Source organism: Natator depressus, chromosome 8, assembly GCF_965152275.1.
Source record: "Natator depressus isolate rNatDep1 chromosome 8, rNatDep2.hap1, whole genome shotgun sequence".
In the NCBI taxonomy this organism is placed as follows: domain Eukaryota; kingdom Metazoa; phylum Chordata; order Testudines; family Cheloniidae; genus Natator; species Natator depressus.
This window is the reverse complement of record NC_134241.1, coordinates 93,973,010-93,995,615: the sequence shown is the minus strand read 5'-3', so window position 1 is coordinate 93,995,615 and position 22,606 is coordinate 93,973,010. Positions and strand designations below refer to the sequence as shown.

At 46.5% G+C, this 22,606-nt stretch overlaps 1 protein-coding gene across 1 annotated transcript in view; it reads left to right on the top strand.

The window, feature by feature from the left end:
* The window catches only part of ACOT11 (acyl-CoA thioesterase 11), a 112,384-nt gene extending 89,947 nt beyond the window's left edge, over nt 1-22,437 (top strand). Inside the window, exons 10-16 of the mRNA XM_074961679.1 lie at nt 1,314-1,369; nt 8,465-8,531; nt 8,879-8,962; nt 9,630-9,763; nt 13,062-13,193; nt 19,970-20,096; nt 21,295-22,437. Of these exons, the coding sequence (XP_074817780.1) occupies nt 1,314-1,369; nt 8,465-8,531; nt 8,879-8,962; nt 9,630-9,763; nt 13,062-13,193; nt 19,970-20,096; nt 21,295-21,450 (756 nt within the window). The 3' untranslated portion in view covers nt 21,451-22,437. The remainder of the gene's footprint in view (nt 1-1,313; nt 1,370-8,464; nt 8,532-8,878; nt 8,963-9,629; nt 9,764-13,061; nt 13,194-19,969; nt 20,097-21,294) is intronic.
* Nucleotides 22,438-22,606: the final 169 nt, after the last annotated feature.

Below are 22,606 nucleotides of genomic sequence, written 5' to 3'. Positions count from 1 at the left end.
GTGGTCTTGTGCAGTGATGTAAGAATCTGGGGAAGTAGGATGTAGCTGACTCTTGTTTTGCCCCAAGCCTGACAGCCTTTAATTGTATTGCATTTATCTAATTCACTGAGAAACAAGTGCAGCTTGCTATCGTGGTTGGCTGGTTCTGGGGCAGCAGATCTCAGATACTGCGCAATGCTGAGTCAACTGTAATGAATTTCTCAGTAACCATGGTGGATTTAAACAAATCATGGAATCTGAAGGAGACGGACTCGTGTGTTTAAAAAGTTCTTGTGAAATCAGTAGAGTGACTTGAATGTTAATGCCAACGGCAGTAAAACTGAAATATTTGCTGTAAGACAATTGGTGCTATATCAGCACCTTTGGAAAATCAGAGGAAATTCACAGCCAGCATAGTAACTGGCAAGCAGCAGCATTGCCCAGCAGAGTGTGGCAGGGGAGCCTGGAAGTAATGCAACACAAGCATTTAACCAGTATCCTCTACCCTAAGTCAAATGGCTGCACAATGCTAACTTGCCTTCAGCCAGTGGCCCTGTCTACATAACAAGTACAACCACGTTTTTGTAACCAATTTGGGATGCACGTGTGTCCTGGCTACAACAAACACAACTGAGTTGTCTGCACAGCAGGTTCTCCCCGCCGCCGCCCCCCCCCCCCCCCCCCCCGTTCTCCCACACAGCACAGATGCGCCGGCTGCGTTAGGTATCCACTTCTACCACATTGCGTAGCTCTGTTGCATCTGTGCATTCTGGGGAAAAACTGATCACCTCCCCTGTTCTGACTCCTCAGGGGGTAGACTCCCCACAGGCCAGGCACCTACACGGAGTAGCACCAGCAGCATGTGCGATGGCTTGCTGAGAGGACTGCTCGGTGGGAGAATCAGCCAGCCCGGTCGCGCAGGCACAGTTGGGAGGTTCTGTCTGTACTGCGAAAACAACAACAAACCCAGTGCTGCTGACCTGCTGCCCGGAAGACAGTCCTAGCCGAAGCTGCTGGTGGGGGCAAGACACTGGTAACGGCTAGGGTTGCCTGCCATGCATTAACCATAGTGTGTGCAAACAATAGCCCTGGTTAGAGCTAACCAAGAACAAACCTGGTAGCCAGAGCGTGGACAAGATCAGTGTTGTGTTTCCATTCACGTTCCATGCATTTCCCCAGCTATGGCCGTTACCAAGACCAGCAGAGGCTGCGGGATTGGTTCGCGCATACGCTTCCTTAATGCTGAAAAATCGTTTTTTTTGTTTTTTTTCCGGTCAACACGTTTAATTATTTTTCCAAAACTTTAACCTAAGGAACGTGTTTCCGTTCCACAGGATGGCGAGAGACGGTACCGAGAAGCCAGTGCTAGAAAAAAAATCCGATTGGACAGGTGAGTGAAACGGATCCGCCTCAAACTAAGCAGGGAAAAATAACGGGGGAATGTGGTGTTTTAAATAGAACAGTGTTTTTATTCCAGTCCATGTTCTGCTCTGAATGATCACATGCGGGTAACTCAGTAAAGGCTGGGATAATTGGAGGTAACCCATGGCTTTCTGTACTATGGAAGGTAGAGGGGTGGGTGGTGGGGGGAGCCTAGGCACCAACTCGTGGGTGCTCCGGGGCTGGAGCACCCATGGGGGAAAAAAAATAGTGGGTGCTCAGCACCCACTGGCAGCCCTGTGGATCAGCTAATTCCCCTCCCCCGGGCACCTCCCACCTACCATCAGGCCCCACTGATCAGCTCCTCCCCCTTTCTCCCACCCGCCGTGTAGCGGCATACGGAAGGAGCGGGGTGGGGGAGGAGCGATGCTGGGAAGGGACGGGGCGGGGGCTTTTGGTGGAGTGGGGTCAGGGCCTGGGGTGGAGCACCCCCCGGGAACGCAGGAAGTCAGCACCTAGGTGTGGGGGAGAGGTTGCACGCTTTGGCTGTGATAATATTTGGCACTTACATAGCACCTTCCATGTGAGGATTTCTCAAAGCCTGGAGGAACTTAACCTTCCAGCACTCCGGGAGTTCAGTTGGGGAAACTTGAGACCAGACTTCAAGTGGTTTCCTCAAAGCACCCCAGCATGTCAGTGTTGGAAACAGGATTAGACTTCAGGCCGGACTCCCAGTTGCCTTCCTAGCCCAACGTATTCGGCGCTGAGCTCAGCGTGAAGCAGAAAGACACTCCAAGGAGTGCAGGAGAGATGGCAGTTGTCAAAGAGACAGTAGTAAGGTGCAACCCAACTATCCCAATGTGAAGGAAAGATAGAAAGAATAGTAAGAGGTCAGTATGGCTCCATCAGGAACTCTTTAAGGATCTGAAAATCAGAAAGGAATCTATCAAAAAGGGCAGACGTGGACAAGTTGCTAAGGATGCGTACGCCAGAATCATACAAGCATGGAGGGACAAAATCGGAAAGTCTGAGGCACAAAATGAGTTTCAGCTAGCAAGGGACAAAAGGCAATAAGAAATGGGCTTATAAATCCATTAGGAAGAAGAGAAAGATGGAGGAAACTGTAGGCTGCTACTTAACAGGGAGGAAGAGCTAATAATGGACATCAAGAAGGATGAAGTGTTTAATGCCCATTTTGTCTTCACTACGAAGGTAAATTGTGACCAGATACTTAACGCAATCTTAGCAACAAAGAGAAAGGAACTAGCTAAAATAGAGAGAAAACAAGTTAAAGAATATGTAGATAAATTAGATGCATTCAAGTTGGCAGGGCCTGATGAAATGTACCCTAGGATATTTAAGGAACAAGCTGATACAATCTCAGACCCATTAGCAATTGTTTTCAAGAACTCATGGAGGATATGAGGTCCCAGAGGACTGGAGAAGAATGAACATAGTACTTATCTTTAAAAAGGGGAACACAAAGGACCCAGGGAATTATAGACCAGTCAGCCTAACTTCGATACCTGGAAAGATATTCAACAAATTATTAAACAATCAGTTTGTAAGCACCTAGAGATAATAGGGTTATAAGAAATAGACACCATGCATTTGTCAAACCCAAGTAACAGATTATGCAAAAACCAACCTGATTTCCTCCTTTGACAGGGTTATTGGCCAGGTGAATGGGGGGAAGCAGTAGACATGATCTACCTGGAGAGAGAGAGAGAATTTTTAAGTAAGGAAAATGTCAGTCCCGCATGACATTTTCATAAACAAACCAGGGAAATGCATTCCGGATGAAATGGCTATGAGAGGGGTGTACAACTGGCTGAATGATTGTACTCAAAGAGTAATTGTCAGCAGGTTGCTGTCAAACTGGAGGTATTTGTGAGGGGTCCTCTAGATGTCTGTCCTGTGTCTGGTACAAGTCAATATTTTCATTAATGAGTTGAATAATGGAGTGGAAAGTGTGATTATTGTAGAACCAAGCTGGGAGAGGGTTACAAGTACTTTGGAGAACAGGATTAGAATGCAAAACGACGTTGACAAATTAGAGAATTGGTCTGAAATCCAAAGATGAAATTCAATAAAGACAAGTGCAAAGTACTTCTCTTAGGAAGGAAAAATCAAATGCACTACAGAATGGGGCATAGCTGGCTAGGTGGTAGTATGGCTGAAGAGGATCTGGGGGTTATAATGGATCACAGACTGATTATGAATCAACAATGTGATGCAGTTGCTAAAGAGGCATCAGTCTGCCGTGTATGAACAAAGTATTGTAGGTAGGACACAGTAGGTCATTGTCCCACTCTACTCGGCACTGGTGAGGCCTCAGCTGGAGTACTGTGACCAGTTCTGGGTGCTACACTTTTGGAAAAATATGAGTGTGTCCAAAGGAGAGCAACAAAAATGAAAAAAGGTATAGAAAGCCTGATGTATGAGGAAAGGTTAAAGGTGGGCGTGTTTGGTCTTGAGAAAAGAAGTCTGGGGGAGGGACCTGATAACAATCTTCAAATACGTTAAGGGCTGCTATAAAGACGATGATGATCCGACGGAGATTGTGGAATCTCTGTAATTCATTGGAGGTTTTTAAGAACAAGTTGGACAAACCTCTTTCAGGGACGGTCTAGATGAACTTGGCCCCGCTTCAGCACAGGGGGCTGGACCAGATGACCTCTCGAGGTCCCATTCCCACGATTCTGTGAAAAGGTACTTGAGGGCTAAGTGGTGTAGTGCCAAACGATAGAATGTTAGGAAGACACAGACATAACGCAGATCTCTGTAGGGGAGCTGGAGAGAGAGAAGATGGTAGGGACAGCACAGGAGAAACTGTCTGTCTGAATTCAGAAGTAGAAACTGTGTATAAAACAAAGCATCACAGGGCTATGCTTATTTTATACATCCATTATTGTCAAAACACACTACACTATCCAGATACGTTGGTGATTAATGCACTATAGTATCTGCACAGATACAGAACACAAAAATACATAGCTAGACCAGATCAATCTGTAATAATCATAGTGATTAGCCCTTTTCTAGTGCTACGCATCTTAGAGGTGCTTTATAATCATTCAGTTTTATCTCCCTCCTGTGGGGCATGAAGGGAAGAATTTATTGACCTCACTCTATTCTTGGGGAAACTGAGGCAGAGCTAAGTGATTTGCCCAAGACTACCAAGCATTTGTCCAGAGCCAGGATTAAAGATCTTGAATATTTGGTGCTCTCAGAGGACAAGAGAAGCAGTACGGTTTAGTGGGTAAGATGGAATAAACAAACAACTTCTATCATGTGTTCCATTTGTGTATTGCTCCTTGTATTCTTGCTGTCCTTATTCCTGGCTCTGCTGTGAGAGTTGGACAAATCATTGAATTTCTGTGCCTCAGTTTCCCCTTCAGTAAAACGGGCATAATGATGCTCATTTGCCTCTGTAAAACTCTTTTAGAACTATGGGTAAAAAGTGCAAAATTTTATTATTATTTTTTATTATTTATTACAAGAGTGCACACACCTCTTATGTCGTCCCCTCAAGCAGTGAAAAAGTAACATATTGGATAGTCAGTTTTTCCCCCTGGAAGCTGCTATTTTCAGCTTAATGGAGTATCTGCAGAACCTTGATAATAGCCCTAGTTGCATCCAAGACCAGTAATTGACTGGATTTTGGAGAATCATAGAATTGTAGGACTGGAAGGAACCTCGAGAGGTCGTCTAGTCCAGTCCCCTGCACTCATGGCAGGACTAAGTATTATCTAGACCATTCCTGCCAGGTGTTTGTCTAACCTGCTCTTAAAAGTCTCTAATGATGGAGATTCCACAGCCTGCCTAGGCAATTTATTCCAGTGTGTAACCACCTTGACAGTTAGGAAGCTTTTCCTTATGTCCAACCTAAAACGTCCTGGCTGCAATTTAAGCCCATTGCTTCTTGGCCTAGCCTAAGAGGTTAAGGAAAATGATTTTTCTCCCTCCTCCTTGTAACAACCTTTTATGTACTTGAAAATTGTTATCATGTGCCCCCTCAGTCTTCTCTTCCCCAGACTGAATAAACCCAGTTTTTTCAATCTTCCCTCATAGGTCGTGGTTTCTAGCAGGGCTGGCTCTAGGATTTTTGCCGCCCCAAGCAAAAAAAAATTTTGGCTGCCCCCACTTCTTTTTCATGGCTCGTCCTGCCCCCGGCTCTGCCGCATTCCCCCCCATTGCTTCCTGCAGCTTCCCCCACCGCAACCCCGCGCCCCAGCTCACCTCCACTCTGCCTGCTCCCCTGAACGTGCCGCCGCTCCGCTTCTCCCCCTTCCCTCTCAGGCGAGGGAGAGGCAGCGCATTCAGGGGAGGAGGCAGAGCGGAGGTGAGCAAGGGTGGGCAGGGGAGCGCAGGAAGTAATGGGGGAGGGGGGGGATAGAGGAACCGCTCCCTGTCCCAGCTCACCTCCGCTCCACCACCGCCACCTCCCCTGAGCGCGCCACCACTCGGCTTCTCCCTCCCAGGCTTGCCGCGCGAAACAGCTGTTTGGGCAGCGGGGGCACATTTCTAGGGGCGGCATGGCTGGCGCCGGAATGCCGCCCCAAGAAATGTGCCACCCCAAGCACCTGCTTGTTTTGCTGGTGCCTAGAGCCAGCCCTGTTTTCTAGATCCTTAATGGCTCTTCTCTGGACTTGAATTTTCCTCGCCCTAACAGGCTTCTTACTGCTGCCCCTGATCTGCAGGAAAGTGGGAAGCTGGCCTCTGGTCAGTTTTACATCTGTTATGAACATTATTTTTCTCCCAGTCTCTCCACTTGTTTTGTCTGCCTGTGCAATTGGAGTCCTGTCTTCTCCGCCCATTGTGAATCCCTATTCCTGGAGTCCTCTCTGGTCATGTGGTTGCAATGAAGCCTTGCAAAAGAGACAGCTGCTTTATTTTGTTACTTTTCAACTCTTCACCTTGGTTATATCATGTCTCTGATTACAGATCTGGTGTTCTCAGACAAATTATACCCCAGTATCTCAGTCCCTGAGAATAAGATTGTAGTGAAGTGTGGCAATTAAGCAGTGAAAATATTTTCTTCTTGGAATGTCTTGTGGCATCTGCCCTCCTGCTTCCAGGAGTTTCATAACTTTCCCTTGAGCCCCAGGCCAATATGAGAACAAACGCGTGGTCCCTAAGAAGTGCTGTATCTGTCTGAGTCTAGCATCAGCTGTTCACTCACTACACCAGTCCAGGGATGAATTCTGATCCTTTCTGTTACAGTAAAGGTTTCCATCAAATGACCCTAAATAAACAGCATCCTGCAAATTTGACTTGCTGTTTGTGCACAGTTCAAATATAGTGTTTGCTCCAGTGATAAAACCCAAGCTCTTCTAATCCAAGCTTGGGTTGCTGTGCACCTCCAAACACAAACGATTCAGATTTTGTTACAAACCGAATGACGAACTCTTCAGTAACACGTCCGCTGTGGCTCTCAAAGCACTTTACAAAGGTGGATAAGTACCATCCCCATTTAACAGACTGGGAAACTGGAATGGAGATGCTAAGGCCAGATTTCAGAAGCAACCTGTTTTGGGCACCCTGCTTTAGACCCTAGGGCCTGGGCAGGTGTGGTTCCCATTGATCTGATTTGGAGTTGGTGGGTGTTCAGCACTTCTGAAAAGCAGGTCCTGGATTGTGGGCACCCAAAACCATTTCCCTGAGAGGCTCTCAGGGACTTGCCAAAGAGGTTATCCAGTAAGTTAGAGGAAGAGCTGGGAATAGAACCCAGATCTCCTGGCTCCTAGTTTGGGGTCTTGTCTGCATGTGTAACAGGGTAGCTGGCCCATTAAATGAAAGTAGGCTCAGCTCTCCTGTTCCTGTCCAAGTGTGACCCAGCTGGGTGTGAGGAGGAGGGTGGGGTGCCTGGGGGAGTTATAAATGAGAGTTCAGGGGCCTGAGAGGGGAGTTGAGAACTCCGAGAGGGAGCTTGGCAGGCGAGCTTAGAACCCAGAGTTCAGGATGGGGGAGAATCCAAAGTAAAGCGAGTTCACAGGCAGAGCTGCAGGGAGGGGATTCCCCTGGAGGACGGAGTGGTAAGAGTTCCCTGGTTGAGCAATGGCATTAGATCAGGCTGTTGAAAGAGGAGGGCGATCAGAGGGTCATCTGCAAATGTCCCCAGGCCAGAGAGCGCTGAAGGCTGAGAGCAGCCCAGGGAGATGCCTGCTGGCCAGAGAGGGCCAAAGCCTGGGGTACGATGGAGGCGTGAGCCTGCTGATGTGTCTGGGCAAGAGCTGGAACCATAGCTGGGAAGGAAACAGGGCAGAGAAACACCCCAGCTAGAGGGGCGGGGTGGGGTGGGAAACACCACAGCTGTACCTGGGGGCTGGGCTGGGCTGGGCTGTGGGGGAGAGATGCAGGAGTTGGACTGTTAGGATGAATATACTGTTAGCACTGTGCTGAGGGGATTCTGGTTCATGGTAGTGGGACTGTTGGTAATAAATTACTCAGTAGAGCCTTCAGAGTACGTGGGTTATTTGAGAAATCAAGGGAAAATGAGGCCAAGGGCCACTTGCAGGGCTGCCGTGAGGGGGTGCCTGGGTGGAAGCCATGCATTTATAGCTTGCCTATGCCACTCCCTGACCACCTGCAGAGATCGGCCTGCCTGACCAGAAAGCCCAGCTGGGAGCCCTTCCTGTTCCAATCCAGCCCTGAACTTTGTGGCTTAGGCCCCTCCCATCCCTGACCAACAGAAGTGTTAGTGTAGACGAGGCCTTAGTCTTGTCTCATTCAGACCACTGCTGGCCTTTGTCAGAAGTAATCCTTAAAGGTTCTTTTCACCCTGTGCCTCTCCCTTCCGCCGGCAAATGATGTGCAGGATTTCTGAGGCTTTTGTTGCTCTGAGCTCCCTCAAGTTGAGCCAAGAAGAAATGGCTGTTTCAATCCACTGGGATCCTGGTCCCAAGATATTCATAAGATGACCGTGTTTTTCCTCCACTCCTTTTGTAGATCATTGCTGGAGAAGCTGTTGAAGTCAAAAACACGGCTGCTAACGTCACTGTCTCTCTCTTTCACCAGCATGGGTTTGAGATGTCCTTTTCCCTGCCGCATACTGAAGATCAGTACTGCTGTAACTAAAAGCAATTCTCTTTGCTTTCCCTAGAAAATACATCATTTCCTGTGAACAGACAAAAGTGCCATTGTCAGTGCCCTGGGACCAAAGTAACAAGGTAAAATAACTGTCTCTGTAAGTATTGGTCATATCCTCCCTTGGCATCTAATCCCCATGTGCTGTAGGAAGGCCCAGCAGCAGGTACTAAGTAGCAGCTAGAAGTTTATACATGAATAAATATGTTCTGTGGAAACAAGAAGGATGAAACCTTACCTAAAACAGCATGTGTTATAGGGATCTTAACTGGAATAATAAATTCCTTCTTAACCCCTGATTTACTCTGATTAATTCAGTATCCGAGCAGCTGCAAGCTTTGCTATAGTATCCAATGAGTTTAGATATAGGAAAACATAACTGAAGGTCAAAGTGATTTCTACTGTGTTTTCTTATGATGTTTTTATGTAGGTTTATCTGAGCTACAACAATGTTTCTGCACTGAAGACTCTTGTAGCGAAAACCAATTGGGTACTCGCCACAGAAATAGACAAGGTACTTAACCCTGCCACACCCCCAAGTAAACACGGCCTTCTTAGTCTCTTGGGCTGCCTACAGTGAGTGGAAACAACTCATGTTAAGATCAGAGGAAATGTTTCAGTCATTCCCCACCCCCAGTTACTTGAATCCTAGTGTATCCAAAAGCGTTTGATGTCCCCACAACACTTTGAATAAAGGGGGTTGTACCGCATGTATTCAATGAATGTGTGTCTATACTATCAACGTTCCATATACGTCCAAACGTACACTGCATACACACACTTATGTACATGTAAAATACATGGCTTCCAGCGATGCCGTATGATCTGCTGTAGTAAATCCCACGGAACCCACCAACCAGAGCTGTCCTCAGTTTCACCCATTTCCATTCAACACCCAGGCTAGCTAGCCTGTAAACTTCTCTTGGACAACTGTTTTGTGCTTTACTCCTGGGGCTTAATGGTGTCACCAGAACCAGCTCATAAAACACAGGCCTCGTGTACCACCAGGGATATGTGATTCTTCATGTTAATGTAATGGGGAGAGAGAGAGATCAAAGCTGTTTGGTTATATTATAATAAAGTAAAAATATGAAGGAATCTTTTTGGGGAAAATCAAATGTTGTTTTAACAAAGACAGCAGGCTGTGCCTCTCACCTGTTCTGTCTGTCTCCCTCTCAAAGGTCAGGATGTACACGCTGGAGGAAGACCAGTACCTCTCCTTCCGAATAGAGATGTCCCTCTGCATTGATGCAATGCAGGCTTTCTTCCTTCTGTCAGACTTAAGAAAGAGGCACGAATGGGATAGATATTATGCGTGAGTACTTGGAGGGCAGCTAACATGTTAGGAGTGATGGTCCCTGTTTTACTGGGGATGGGGGGAGAAAGGCCCCCAATTTCTTTCCTTTGGCTTTCCTGCCTCAAAGCAACTTCCCATTCCAAAACGGTTCTTCATTCAAGCCATGCAAAGTGCTTTTTCCCCTCCATCATCCACCCCACTCCAAAACCAGTAGCGTACAGTGTAGGGAGTCCGTGGTTGGATATGTACCGACGGCGGAGCTGGCTGCCACACTGCTCACAGGTTGTACGGTGGAATAGAATCCAGGACCTTTATCTCCTAAAGCACAAGTTTCTGCCACTTGAGCGGAAGAAGACTCTCCTTTAGCTGTTGGTGACAGTAGCAAGGCTTTTATCTTCTGGAGACCAGCCCCGGGCACAAGTTAGTCAAGTGTTCTGCCCGCATGCTGGTGACACCTCTAGTCTTGTTAGCCTAGGACTGCAGTTGAGACTGCGAGCTGGCAGAGGCGTGTAACCACAGCAGTGAGCTGGCCCGTAGCTTTAACATTCTATGTTGCTGTCCTCTATAAAGGGGTCGAACTTCCTGTAAAGTGTGCCGTAGTCCTCTTCCCAACTCCATGAAGTTGCTGTACTGTGACTATACACTATGACCAACATATGTTCTTAGCTCTCCCATGGCCTTGGATGGTCATTAGAATTGGTTTTACTGAGAGGGGGAATCTTATGCCAGGATCATACGCCTGTCTGGTTTAAAATATCCTTTGCAGGAGGGTGTCACAGTTCCCAAAGTAACTGCACCTCTGATCCCTTTGTGGCCTTCTTGAGATTTCAGCTCTCCTTGGGGCAGGATCCCACTGTCCATTCTCTCCGGGCTGGGAATTGTAGACTGCAATTCATGGTAATCACCTCAGCAGATCTAACTTTAGGTCAAGCCCTGTTCTCTCTAAGGCAATGGCAGGGTTAACCAGCAACCAGTCAGCCTCCATAAATCAAGTACTAGTTTTTCAGAAGAAAAGCATTACAGAGAAAATGTTTTTAAAAACAATGAACAGTTTACATGCAAGTCTTTGCTTAGCAGGCAGTCACCCATCTTCAGCATAGAGACCCTGGCAGGCTTCAGAGTCATTCAGGTCCTTAGCAGGTCTTGTGTGTCTGGGTCACTGTCTCATGTCCTGCAGGTCTTGGAAAAAGTGTGAGTGTGTGGGCGGGGGGGCCCTCTCCCTACATCAAAGTGGTCACTTCATACAGTTTTCAGTTCTTTGTTTGCCAGGCCCCATGAACCACATCAAATCAGTCTATGCAATTTCCCCCAGGGGATGAGGCTTCTCCAGACCTGGCTGTATGGGAATTTGCATGAATTATCCCCCAATGGTTGTAGTTCCTGCAGGAAACGCTGTAACTGCCCCATGGAGCCAGAAATACAATCCCTAGCCCATTCAGATACATAAAACACTTATAAAATGGATACCATAATCTTTGGAGCATCCGTCACAGAGGGCACCTCTGTAAGGGCTCCTCATTCTTCCAGTACTACAGCCTCGGGTGGGTGGCCTGTCCTGTTGTTCATTTGCACTGAATCCAGGACTTCTCCACTCCCAGGAGCAGCCTGTGAAGTTTAAGGAGCTGTAACTTATTTTCCCAGGGACTGTCAGCTCCAAGAGGGTGGGGTGCGTGTGTGCGTCAGTGGGAGCGTTCTGGACTTCCTTAGTCAGTTTTACTGCTGGGTTGAATGAGCTACAAGGAGGTGAAATGACTTTCCCAGGTCACACAGTGAGCCGGTGATCTTTGTGGCTCTGATCCCAGCCACGAACCTCGTGTCCTCCACCAAAACCAAACATCCCAGTGAAAGGCTAAGAAACGACCTCCTAATTTCAGGCCAATCCCATCCTTCAAAGATAAACAAAACCGGACCGAGAAGGTACAGGAGGTGTCATGTCATGATACGTGAAAAGGATTTGCATCCTACTTGACAATACAATTGAAACGTTTGGGGTCAGAAGCTGAAGAACTCAGGGCCTGATCTGAAGCTTGTTGACAGTAGTGGGGTTTGGCTCAGCCTCTTGCCAAGGGAGAGCCAAGTATGAACTTCCACAGAAGGCAGCAGATATTTAGCCTAATAAGGATTTCGGGATGTGACTAAAAGAGAATTGTTTGGAGCAATTAATTTTGTTAAGAAAATGCTGTACTACAGGGAGTCAAATAGAGTCAGATTTCCAAAGTGGCAGGTAGGCGCCCAGGGGGATTTTCATGACCTGCATCTTTAGGTGCTTAGATGTGTTTAAAAATCTGGCCTGTAGTCCCTGGGAAAGCTGATATATCTGGGAAGGTGGCTCTACTACAGTGGAGAAAGCTTTTTTTTTTTTTTCCTGATCCCTATGACTGATTGTACGTTTGTCCTAACTGGCTTTTGTTTGGCTGTTATTTCTCTGGCTTTGAACTGCTTCTATCTGAAGTCTCTGGGTTACTGCTGAGTAACACCATATGGTTAGGGCTCTACCAAATTCATGGCCCATTTTGGCCAATTTCACAGCCACGGGGGTTTAAAATTAGTCAGTTTCAGGTTTTCAGATATTTCCATCTAAAATATTACAGTATTGTAACTGAGGGGGTCCTGACCCAAAAGGTGGTCAGAGTGGGAGGGTCACAAGGCTACTGTGGGGGAGGGGGGTCATGGGGTTGCCACCCTTACCCCTGCCCTACTGCTGGCAGGGGTGCTGCCTTCAGAGCTGGAAGGCTGCTAGCCAGGTGCCCAGCTCTAAAACCAACACCACTAGCAGCAGCAGCAGAGAAGTGAGGGTCACGGGGTATGGGGGACAGGTTACCATAGGCCTGGTTTTTCTGTCTGTTTCTTGTCTGAGTGGGGGGCTGACAGCTGGAGCCACAGCTGCCTGCATGGAGAGGTGACAACAGCGGGAGATACTGGCTCCCCGCATAGGGGTGGGCGTAATAACAGCTGGAGCCATGGAGAGGCTGGGGTGGTTCCCTGAGGTGGGTCTGACCTGCCCTGGGAGCAGTCTTTGCAGGGGAAGAGGATGTTTGGTCCATCCCCGTCCCTGGCTGGAACTAGCAGCTGGACCATGCACAGGGTAGGAGCCCCCGGCTGGACACCAGCTTTCTTGGGGGAGATCAGATTTCATGGTTGGATGCATTTTTCACAGCCGTGAATTTGGTAGGGCCCTACGTACGATGGAACACTCTTGAGAGAGAGGGAGGACATCTTTTAAGGGAAGGTGTCTGGTGTCCTGGTGCTGGGAAGATGACATCATCTTGGAAGTCAGCCTGAATCCTTTCTGGGATGTCCTTTTGCCTCTTTCCAGGAGCGCTGAGCTCGTGCAGCAAGTTGATGAAGACGACATGATCTACCACGTGCTTAGTCAGACGGTTAGTCAGGAAAAGAAGCCTCAGGACTTTGTCATCCTGGCGTCACGAAGAAAACCTTGTGATGAAGGGTACGTAAATTAGCAGGGCTCCAGTGGCATGTTGGGTCTAGCGGGCTTACCCTGTGCAGGGCTCAGCGTTCTTCACTCACTGGCAGTCAGTGCACAGAACAGGGACAGCAGTGCTGGGGCTGGAAACGTCTCGTGTTTGGTCAGTGTGGTGGTAGCTTTTAGAGCTACAAAGTCTGTGCTTAGTATTAGCTTGGCAGCACAGACAGCTGCAGCGGCACAGGAGCTAGCAAACGGAGCTGTAAACAGGGGAGTTTGAGTGGGAGTTCTGTTGGAGGAGAAGGTATTTGTGTGTGTTTGGTTTTGTATTGTAGGTGTAGAGGCTTGTAGGGGCTTTGTGCTGGGAGAGAAGCTGAGCCCTGATTAGGGGGCGGGGCTTCACTGACTAGGGGTCCTATAAAGGTAGCAGCCAGCCAGTCAGGCAGCGGCACAGACAGCTGCAGCGGCACAGGAGCTAGCAGACAGAGCTGTAAACAGGGGAGTTTGAGTGGGAGTTTGAAAGGGGAGTTTGTCTTGTGGGGTTTGGTTTTGCTGTGGGTGGTGGTGTTTTGGTGTGGTTTGTGTTTCCCAGATTAACAGGATTTAGGTGGGAAGGCTATGACAGATTCAGAGGTGGCAGTGGGAGTGACCCATGTAGCAGAAGACACAATGAAGATGACTGGATGTGGAAGCTGTGGTATGTACATGATCCTGGTGGGGGCACCTGGTAAGAGTTTTGTCTGCATGAAGTGCCGTCTGATAGAGCTGATGGAGGAAAAGATCCGAGGTTTGGAGATGCAGGTGGAAAGTCTGGTAGAGTTTAGGAAGGGGTTTGAGCAGATTATGGAGCAAAGACATGAGGTATCTGAAGGGAAAAGCTCAGACTTGCAGATGGAAGCAGGACTGGGGAATTCTGAGGGGAGACTGGGTGAGGAAAGTGGTCAGTGGAAGCATGTGACTAAAAGAACTAGGCAGAGGAAAAGACGGGCTAGTGAAGGAGAAATAGAGCTTAGGAACAGGTTTGCAGAGTTGGAAAATGAAGAAGGGGCTCAGCAGGTAGTCACTGAAGGTGGAAGGGCAAGGAAGAAGAGAAGAGCAGCTAGTCCTATAGGAAAAGGGGAAGAGTTAATGGAGATTACACCAAATATGAGCCCCAGGAGGATACAGGATGGGTTAAAAAGGATTACAAGGGAGAATGGGAATGGAAAGATCTTGCAGCCAGAGGGAACAGGGGATAGACTGGAGAATAGCACCGTCACTAGGAAAAGGCAGGTCTATGTGATTGGGGACTCTTTACTGAGAAGAATAGATAGGTCTGTAACCAGAGCTGATCCAGAAAATAGGAGGGTGTGCTGTCTTCCAGGTGCTAAGATACAGGATGTAGACCTGAGGTTGAAAAGGATTCTAAAGGGAGCGGGAAAGAATCCCCTAATTATCCTTCATGTGGGAACAAATGATACGGCTAGATTCTCGCTGGAAAGTATTAAGGGAGACTATGTTAGGCTGGGGAGGACGCTTAAGGAAATTGAGGCTCAGGTGATCTTTAGTGGGATTCTGCCTGTTCCTAGAGAAGGGCAACAAAGGTGTGACAAGATTATGACTATCAATAGATGGCTTAGGCAGTGGTGCTATAAGGAGGGCTTTGGGATGTATGGCCACTGGGAGGCGTTCATGGATAGAGGACAGTTGTCTCGGGATGGACTTCATCTGAGTAGGGAAGGAAATAGACTTCTAGGATGGAGGCTGGCACAACTGATTAAGAGAGCTTTAAACTAGGAATTTGGGGGAGATGGTTGGGAGATGTCCAGGTAATCTCCACGCCAGAATTTAGCATTGAGTGGAAAGAAAATGAAGTAAGAGTGGATACAGCCGTAGGTAGGAGGAAGGGCAGTGTAGATACAAGTCTAATAGGTTATACTGGTAGTAAAATAACCGTGCCTAATAGGGTACAGAATGTGAGTGAGGCCAAACAGCAAAAATTAAGATGTTTGTACACTAATGCGAGGAGCCTAGGTAACAAAATGGAGGAACTAGAGCTACTGGTGCAGGAAGTGAAACCAGATATTATAGGGATAACAGAAACCTGGTGGAATAGTAGTCATGACTGGGCTACAGGTATTGAAGGGTATGTGCTGTTTAGGAAAGACTGAAATAAAGGTAAAGGTGGTGGAGTAGCACTGTATATCGATGATGAGATAGAATGTAAAGAAATAAGAAGCGATGAAATGGATATAACTGTCTGGGCAAAAATTAAATTGGGGAAGAAAACTATTAGAGCCTCCCCTGGGATAGTGCTTGGGGTGTGCTATAGACCGCCGGGATCTAATTTGGATATGGATAGAGCCCTTTTTAATGTTTTTAATAAAGTAAATAGTAATGGAAACTGTGTGATCATGGGAGACTTTAACTTTCCAGATATAGACTGGAGCATGAGTGCTAGTAATAATAATAGGGCTCAGATTTTCCTAGATGCGATAGCTGATGGATTCCTTCAGCAAGTAGTTGCTGAACCGACTAGAGGGGATGCCATTTTAGATTTGGTCTTGGTGAGTAATGAGGACCTCATAGAAGAAATGGTTGTAGGGGATAATCTTGGCTCAAGTGATCATGAGCTAATTCAGTTCAAACTGAACGGAAGGATTAATAAAAATAAATCTGCAGCTAGGGTTTTTGATTTTAAAAGGGCTGACTTTCAAAAATTAAGAAAATTAGTTAGGGAAGTGGATTGGACTGAAGAATTTATGGATCTAAAGGTAGAGGAGGCCTGGGATTATTTTAAATCAAAGCTGCAGAAGCTATCGGAAGCCTGCATCCCAAGAAAGGGGAAAAAATTCATAGGCAGGAGTTGTAGACCAAGCTGGATGAGCAAGCATCTTAGAGAGGTAATTAAGAAAAAGCAGAAAGCATATAGGGAGTGGAAGAAGGGAGGGATCAGCAAGGAAAGCTACCTTATTGAGGTCAGAACATGTAGGGATAAAGTGAGACAGGCTAAAAGTCAAGTAGAGTTGGACCTTGCAAAGGGAATTAAAACCAATAGTAAAAGGTTCTATAGTCATATAAATAGGAAGAAAACAAAGAAAGAAGAAGTGGGACCGCTAAAAACTGAGGATGGAGTGGAGGTCAAGGATAATCTAGGCATGGCCCAATATCTAAACAAATACTTTCCTCAGTCTTTAATAAGACTGAAGAGGATCTTAGGGATAATGGTAGCATGACAAATGGGAATGAGGATATGGAGGTAGGCATTACCATTTTTGAGGTAGAAGCGAAACTCAAACAGCTTAATGGGACTAAATCGGGGGGCCCAGATAATCTTCATCCAAGAATATTAAAAGAATTGGCACAAGAAATTGCAAGCCCATTAGCAAGAATTTAATGAATCTGTGAACTCAGGGGTTGTACCGTATGATTGGAGAATTGCTAACATAGTTCCTATTTTTAAGAGAGGGAAAAAAAGTGATCCGAGTAATTATAGGCCTGTTAGTTTGACATCTGTAGTATGCAAGGTCTTGGAAAAAATTTTGAAGGAGAAGGTAGTTAAGGACATTGAAGTCAATGGTAAATGGGACAAAATACAACATGGTTTTACAAAAGGTAGATCGTGCCAAACCAACCTGATCTCCTTCTTTGAGAAAGTAACAGATTTTTTAGACAAAGGAAATGCAGTGGATCTAATTTACCTAGATTTTAGTAAGGCGTTTGATACCGTGCCACATGGGGAATTATTAGTTAAATTGGATAAGATGGGCATCAATAGGAAAATTCAAAGGTGGATAGGGAATTGGTTAAAAGGGGAGACTACAACGGGTCCTACTGAAAGGTGAACTGGCAGGCTGGAGGGAGGTTACCAGTGGAGTTCCTCAAGGATCAGTTTTGGGACCAATCTTATTTAATCTTTTTATTACTGACCTGGGCACAAAAAGTGGGAGTGTGCTAATAAAGTTTGCGGATGATAAAAAGTTGGGAGGTATTGCTAATTTAGAGAAGGACAGGGATACCCTACAGGAGGATCTGGATGACCTTGTAAACTGGAGTAATAGGAATAGGATGAAATTTAATAGTGAAAAGTGTAAGGTCATGCATTTAGGGATTAATAACAAGAATTTTAGTTATAAGCTAGGGACGCATCAGTTAGAAGTAACGGAGGAGGAAAAGGACCTTGGAGTATTGGTTGATCATAGGATGACTATGAGCCTCCAATGTGATATGGCTGTGAAAAAAGCTATCTGTCTTGGGATGCATCAGGAGAGGTATTTCCAGTAGGGATAAGGAGGTTTTAGTACCGTTATACAAGGCACTGGTGAGACCTCACCTGGAATACTGTGTGCAGTTCTGGTCTCCCATGTTTAAGAAGGATGAATTCAAACTGGAACAGGTACAGAGAAGGGCTACTAGGATGATCCGAGGAATGGAAAACTTGTCTTATGAAAGGAGACTCAGGGAGCTTGGCTTGTTTAGCCTAACTAAAAGAAGGTTGAGGGGAGATATGATTGCTCTCTATAAATATATCAGAGGGATAAATACCAGAGAGGGGGAGGAATTATTTAAGCTCAGTACCAATGTGGACACAAGAACAAATGGATATAAACTGGCCACTAGGAAATTTAGATTAGAAATTAGACGAAGGTTTCTAACCATCAGAGGAGTGAAGTTTTGGAATAGCCTTTCGAAGGAAGCAGTGGAGGCAAAAGATCTATCTTGCTTTAAGATTAAACTCGATAAGTTTATGGAGGAGATGGTATGATGGGATAACATGGTTTTGGTAATTAAATATTCATGGTAAATAGGCCCAATGGGTTATTAGATGGGGTAAGATCCGAGTTACCCGGGAAAGAATTTTCTGTAGTATCTGGCTGATGAATCTTGCCCATATGCTCAGGGTTTAGCTGATCGCCATATTTGGGGTCGGGAAGGAATTTTCCTCCAGGGCAGATTGGAAGGCCCTGGAGGTTTTTCGCCTTCCTCTGTAGCATGGGGCACGGATCACTTGCTGGAGGATTCTCTGCTCCTTGAAGTCTTTAAACTACGATTTGAGGACTTCAATAGCACAGATATAGGTGTGAGGTTTTTTTTTTTGTAGGAGTGGTGGGTGAAATTCTGTGGCCTGCGTTGTGCAGGAGGTCAGACTAGATGATCATAATGGTCCCTTCTGACCTAAATATCTATGAATCTATGAATCTCTCTCTAAAATCCCCACAGATGGTGCTTTCTCTCCTGTTCAAATGTGTCTGGGCTGTCTTTCAGTGTCTATGGTAGACAAGTGCAGTGTATTGATCAGTTGCTGGAACCCCATACTTAAGTCCAATGATGCACAGCCCTTGCAAGATGGTTGGTTTATGACCTACTGAAGAAAGGATCATTTTCATGGCAAATATTTACAATGAGCCAGTGAGTGAAAAAATACTTTACCATGAAAATAGTTAATTCATAGCCTCATCTCTGTGGATCCGAAAACATCACACAGAGGAGTGATTGGCACTGCTACACAACTTGCTTTTCACTGCACAATTGGCTGCAAGAGGGATCTAAAGTAACTTGTTGCATATAGAATATGGGTGTGTTTCAATATGTAGCTTTTTGTATTGCAGATAAGATCTAGATTGATACAGAGCACTCTAGATTGCTTGGTAAGCTGCGTGTAAACAAGTATGGATTTCAGTATGGCTAAATGTAAGCTCGTACAGCTAGGAAAAAAGAATGTCAGCCTACTTACAGAAATGGGGGACACTCTCCTGGGAAGCAGTGACTGTGAAAACGACTGGGATCCTGGGGGACAATCAGCTGAACATGAGTCCCCATGTTGTGGCCAAAAGGGCTGGTGTGATCCTTGGCTCTATTAAAAAAGAGACTATCAAATGGGAGTAGGCAGGGTTTATTACCTCTCTATTTGGCACTGGTGCGACTGCTACTAGAATCCTGTGCCCCGTTCTGGGGCCCACGAGTCCAGAAGGAGTTTGTATTGGAGATGGTTCTGAGAAGAACCACAGAATGATTCAGGGTCTGGACATCATGCCTTCTGGCGAAAGACTCGGGGAACTCATTCCAGTTACCCCTTCCTAGAGAAGGGTGAGCATAGGCGTGCCGTTTAGGAGATGAATACTTGTCACATGCTGTTCCTGACTATTCTCACCCTAGCCTTCTTTTTAGCCCAGTTCTTTGGCTGGGAATTTCAGAGGAGTCTCAAGGAAACTGAATTTCAGTAGGAGCTGGGTGCCTGACTCCCTTAGGCTCCTGAAAATCCGAGTCTCCAGTCCCTTGGCACCAAGTGGATTGGGAGCTCTCGCTCTGACTGCAATGTATTTGCCTTAGTGTGCCTGGGGAAGGGATACCTTACCTGCTTTCGATACCCAATATGATAAAAACACAAAGGACACTGAAGCCACAGTGATGAGATTTGTAGATAGAGGCCAGATCCCAGCTTCCCTCCCGCCCCGCCCCACCCCACCTTCTGTCCTCATTGTTTTCAGTTGATTTCTTTTTTTTTTTTTTTTTTTTAAATCACTTCAAGATATCTTGGATGTTACTTATTTTGAAGTCAATACAAGAAGAAATGCAGAAGCAGAAGGTGGACTGTGACCGTGTAGTGCTGTGTTTCCATGCGTGAATCTCTAGGCAGAGGTCATTTCCATTCTGTCACTGAGCATGTGTTGGGCCAGCAGTTGTGGGGCAGTTCTGCCACCTGCATTTCCTGGCATTGATCTGAGCAGGGTTAACTCGGGAGTTAGCATAAAATCCTGCTCCTTTCTCACCTTTTCAATACACTTGTGAACTGCTCCTAAGCAGGCTTCCTTCTCTTACAGTGACCCATATGTCGTCGCGTTCAGGTCGGTCACGCTGCCCACCCATCCACCCAACCCCGAGTACACCCGAGGGGAGACTATGTGTTCTGGCTTCTGTATTTGGCAGGAGACAGCTGAGCTAACCAAGGTGAGGCTTTCGGCTCTCTCAGCTATCTCAGGATAGCTGTGTCCCCCAGCGACAATCACTGTGGCCTTTACCCGTGTTCCATAACCAAGAGCTCGTGCATGCTGACCTGTGGTTGGTACTAGTGTGCTTTAGTTCAGCTCCCCAGTGCCCGGTTCAGAGGGGGCAAACAGAAGGGCCTGCAAGTCTGGTGCTGCACGTCCCTGTCTGTGCTGGGTTGGGGATTTGGGGGAATAGCTGGAGTCCTTCAATTTTCAAGCCCCTCCCTTTTTAAAAAAACAAAACAAAAACCTCTCCCCATCCCCCCCTCCAACACCCTCCTTCTTACTCTCACATAACACCTCACCTTCGTGTGCACACATTTGCCCACATTGCTCAGGTGGATAAATTAGGCTACCCCCATTTTACAGGTGGGGAAACTGAGGCACAGCATGATTCCATGACTTGTTCTCGGGGACAGAGGAAGCATTGAATTGAAAATGGATCCCAGATTTTCTGACTCCCAGCCCTGTCCCAATAACCCTCCCTTGCCAAAGGGCTGCATGTCCCAGGCTGTCCCCTGCCGAGTGGATGTACCAGTGTGGTCTGAGTGTGAACTCAAGTCACTTTGACAAGAGGAAATGTTAATACTACGTAATGGAGGCCTAATAGTTGAACTGCATTTCAACTACTGTAGTCTGGACTGAAAGGTTTTTTCAAATTCTAAAAACCTTTTCAAAATCTCCCCTTTCCATGCTATCAGAACAGTCTGGGCCACCGTATTTGTGTCCAACCCCAACTTTTCCAAGCCCTCGTGTGCTGGCTTTGCTTTGAGCACTAAGGCTGGAATTCACCCTTGCCCACACAAAGCCAGAGGGATTGGTAGGAACTAAGCGAGAAGCTGGGTATTCATTGTCCCCAGGCCGCAGAGGAACCTTTCCACAGCTGCTATTCAAAGTTATGGGCTGGGATAGTGGCTACTACCCTTCTGCACCCAAGGGGGGTTCACAGCCACTGGATCAGAGGAACTGGCAGTTCTACGGTCTGTACATCCCCAAACCTCTCCGCTATTCAGAGCCACTGGGGAGAGAGCCCCTGCTGAACCATGGGAAGAGGAAGCCAGTACCTATGCTGCTGCTGTACTTATTAGAAAATGACTTATGTAGGTTTCCGCCTGTGGATGTCTCCATAGCTGTCTTAATGAATGTGTTGTGGATTTCAGGTGTCCTATTACAACCAGGCTGCTCCAGGATACCTAGCTTACGTCACAACTAACATTGCAGGACTGTCCTCGGACTTCTATGTTACCTTCAAAGCCTGTGAGGGATTCCTGCAGAAGAACAAGGATGAGATCGCAGTCGGGCTTCAGAATCTGTGACTGTTGGCCCTTTTTGCACAGTGCTGTGTGACTATCTTGTACATATTGAAGCGATTGGTCTGTGTAGGTGAGAGCACATGGAGAGTAATTACTTAGATAATGTTAGTGGCATTGCTAGGAGCACAATGACTTGAAATCATCTATTGTAGCATGACTAAAATTCGCTCTTCTCTCTAGTGTGCTTGATGATGGTGAGAAATGTAATGGCTGGAGCCAATCTACCTAATCAGGGAGAGGGATTATTAGGGCCAAACTCTGTGGCAACTATTATGGTTTATCCGAGTGCAAAATTTGGCCTGGGGTGGGATGGGGAGAGAGGTCCACGTGGTTCCTACATGGCCAGTGTTTCACTGTGAAGTCAGTCAGCTCACTCTAAGGTCTAGGGCTAGAGCAGTGTGTAATCTGCTTAAAAAGCACTAGCCTTATTTTATTTGTATTCTGTCTTGTAACCTCATGTTCAGGAATTGACTTTCTGACAGCATCACCCGCACTTGAACCTTTGTACAAAAGTAAAGGTTACTAAATGGATTATTTTTTTCACCAGTTCTTGTAATCCAATGGAGGAATTGTCCATCTTTTAATCCAATGAAGTAAATCAGGACAGGATTTGGGTGGGGGAGAAGGCCAGCCTGGTCTCCTGTAACACGGTACTGTTGTATTTGACACACTAGGCATTATGATGCAGGATACCTCATTGATGTGCTGCAATTCCATGTTCTGTCTTTCACACACCATAAAAAGAATGGGAGTGGTAATAAAGAAGCCCCATTCACCTTCTGACCTCAGGAGTTCGTCTCGCCGGGTTTTCTTTAGTTACTGAGTATTTTTCTTGATCAGCCCCAGAGTAAGGGAAATTGAACTGTTTTCTGTGGGAAATTGATTCTTCTTGTTTAAGAATTTTTAAACCTGCACTGCTGCTGTCTGAAGGATTTTCCCCTCCTTTGTTGGTAAATAAAGCACAACTACGGGGATGGATTTCCAGTCTTCCTGCTTTTTGGGCCTTTATTCTGTGATGTTCAACTGTGCAACTCAAATATCTGATTAAAATATTAGTCATCCCAGCCAGGCATCTCCTGGATTCGTGGCTGAGTTCTAGATCTCTTCAGGCAGGCTCAAGACTTCTTGCTGCTGACTACGGCCATAGGTATGGAGAAGT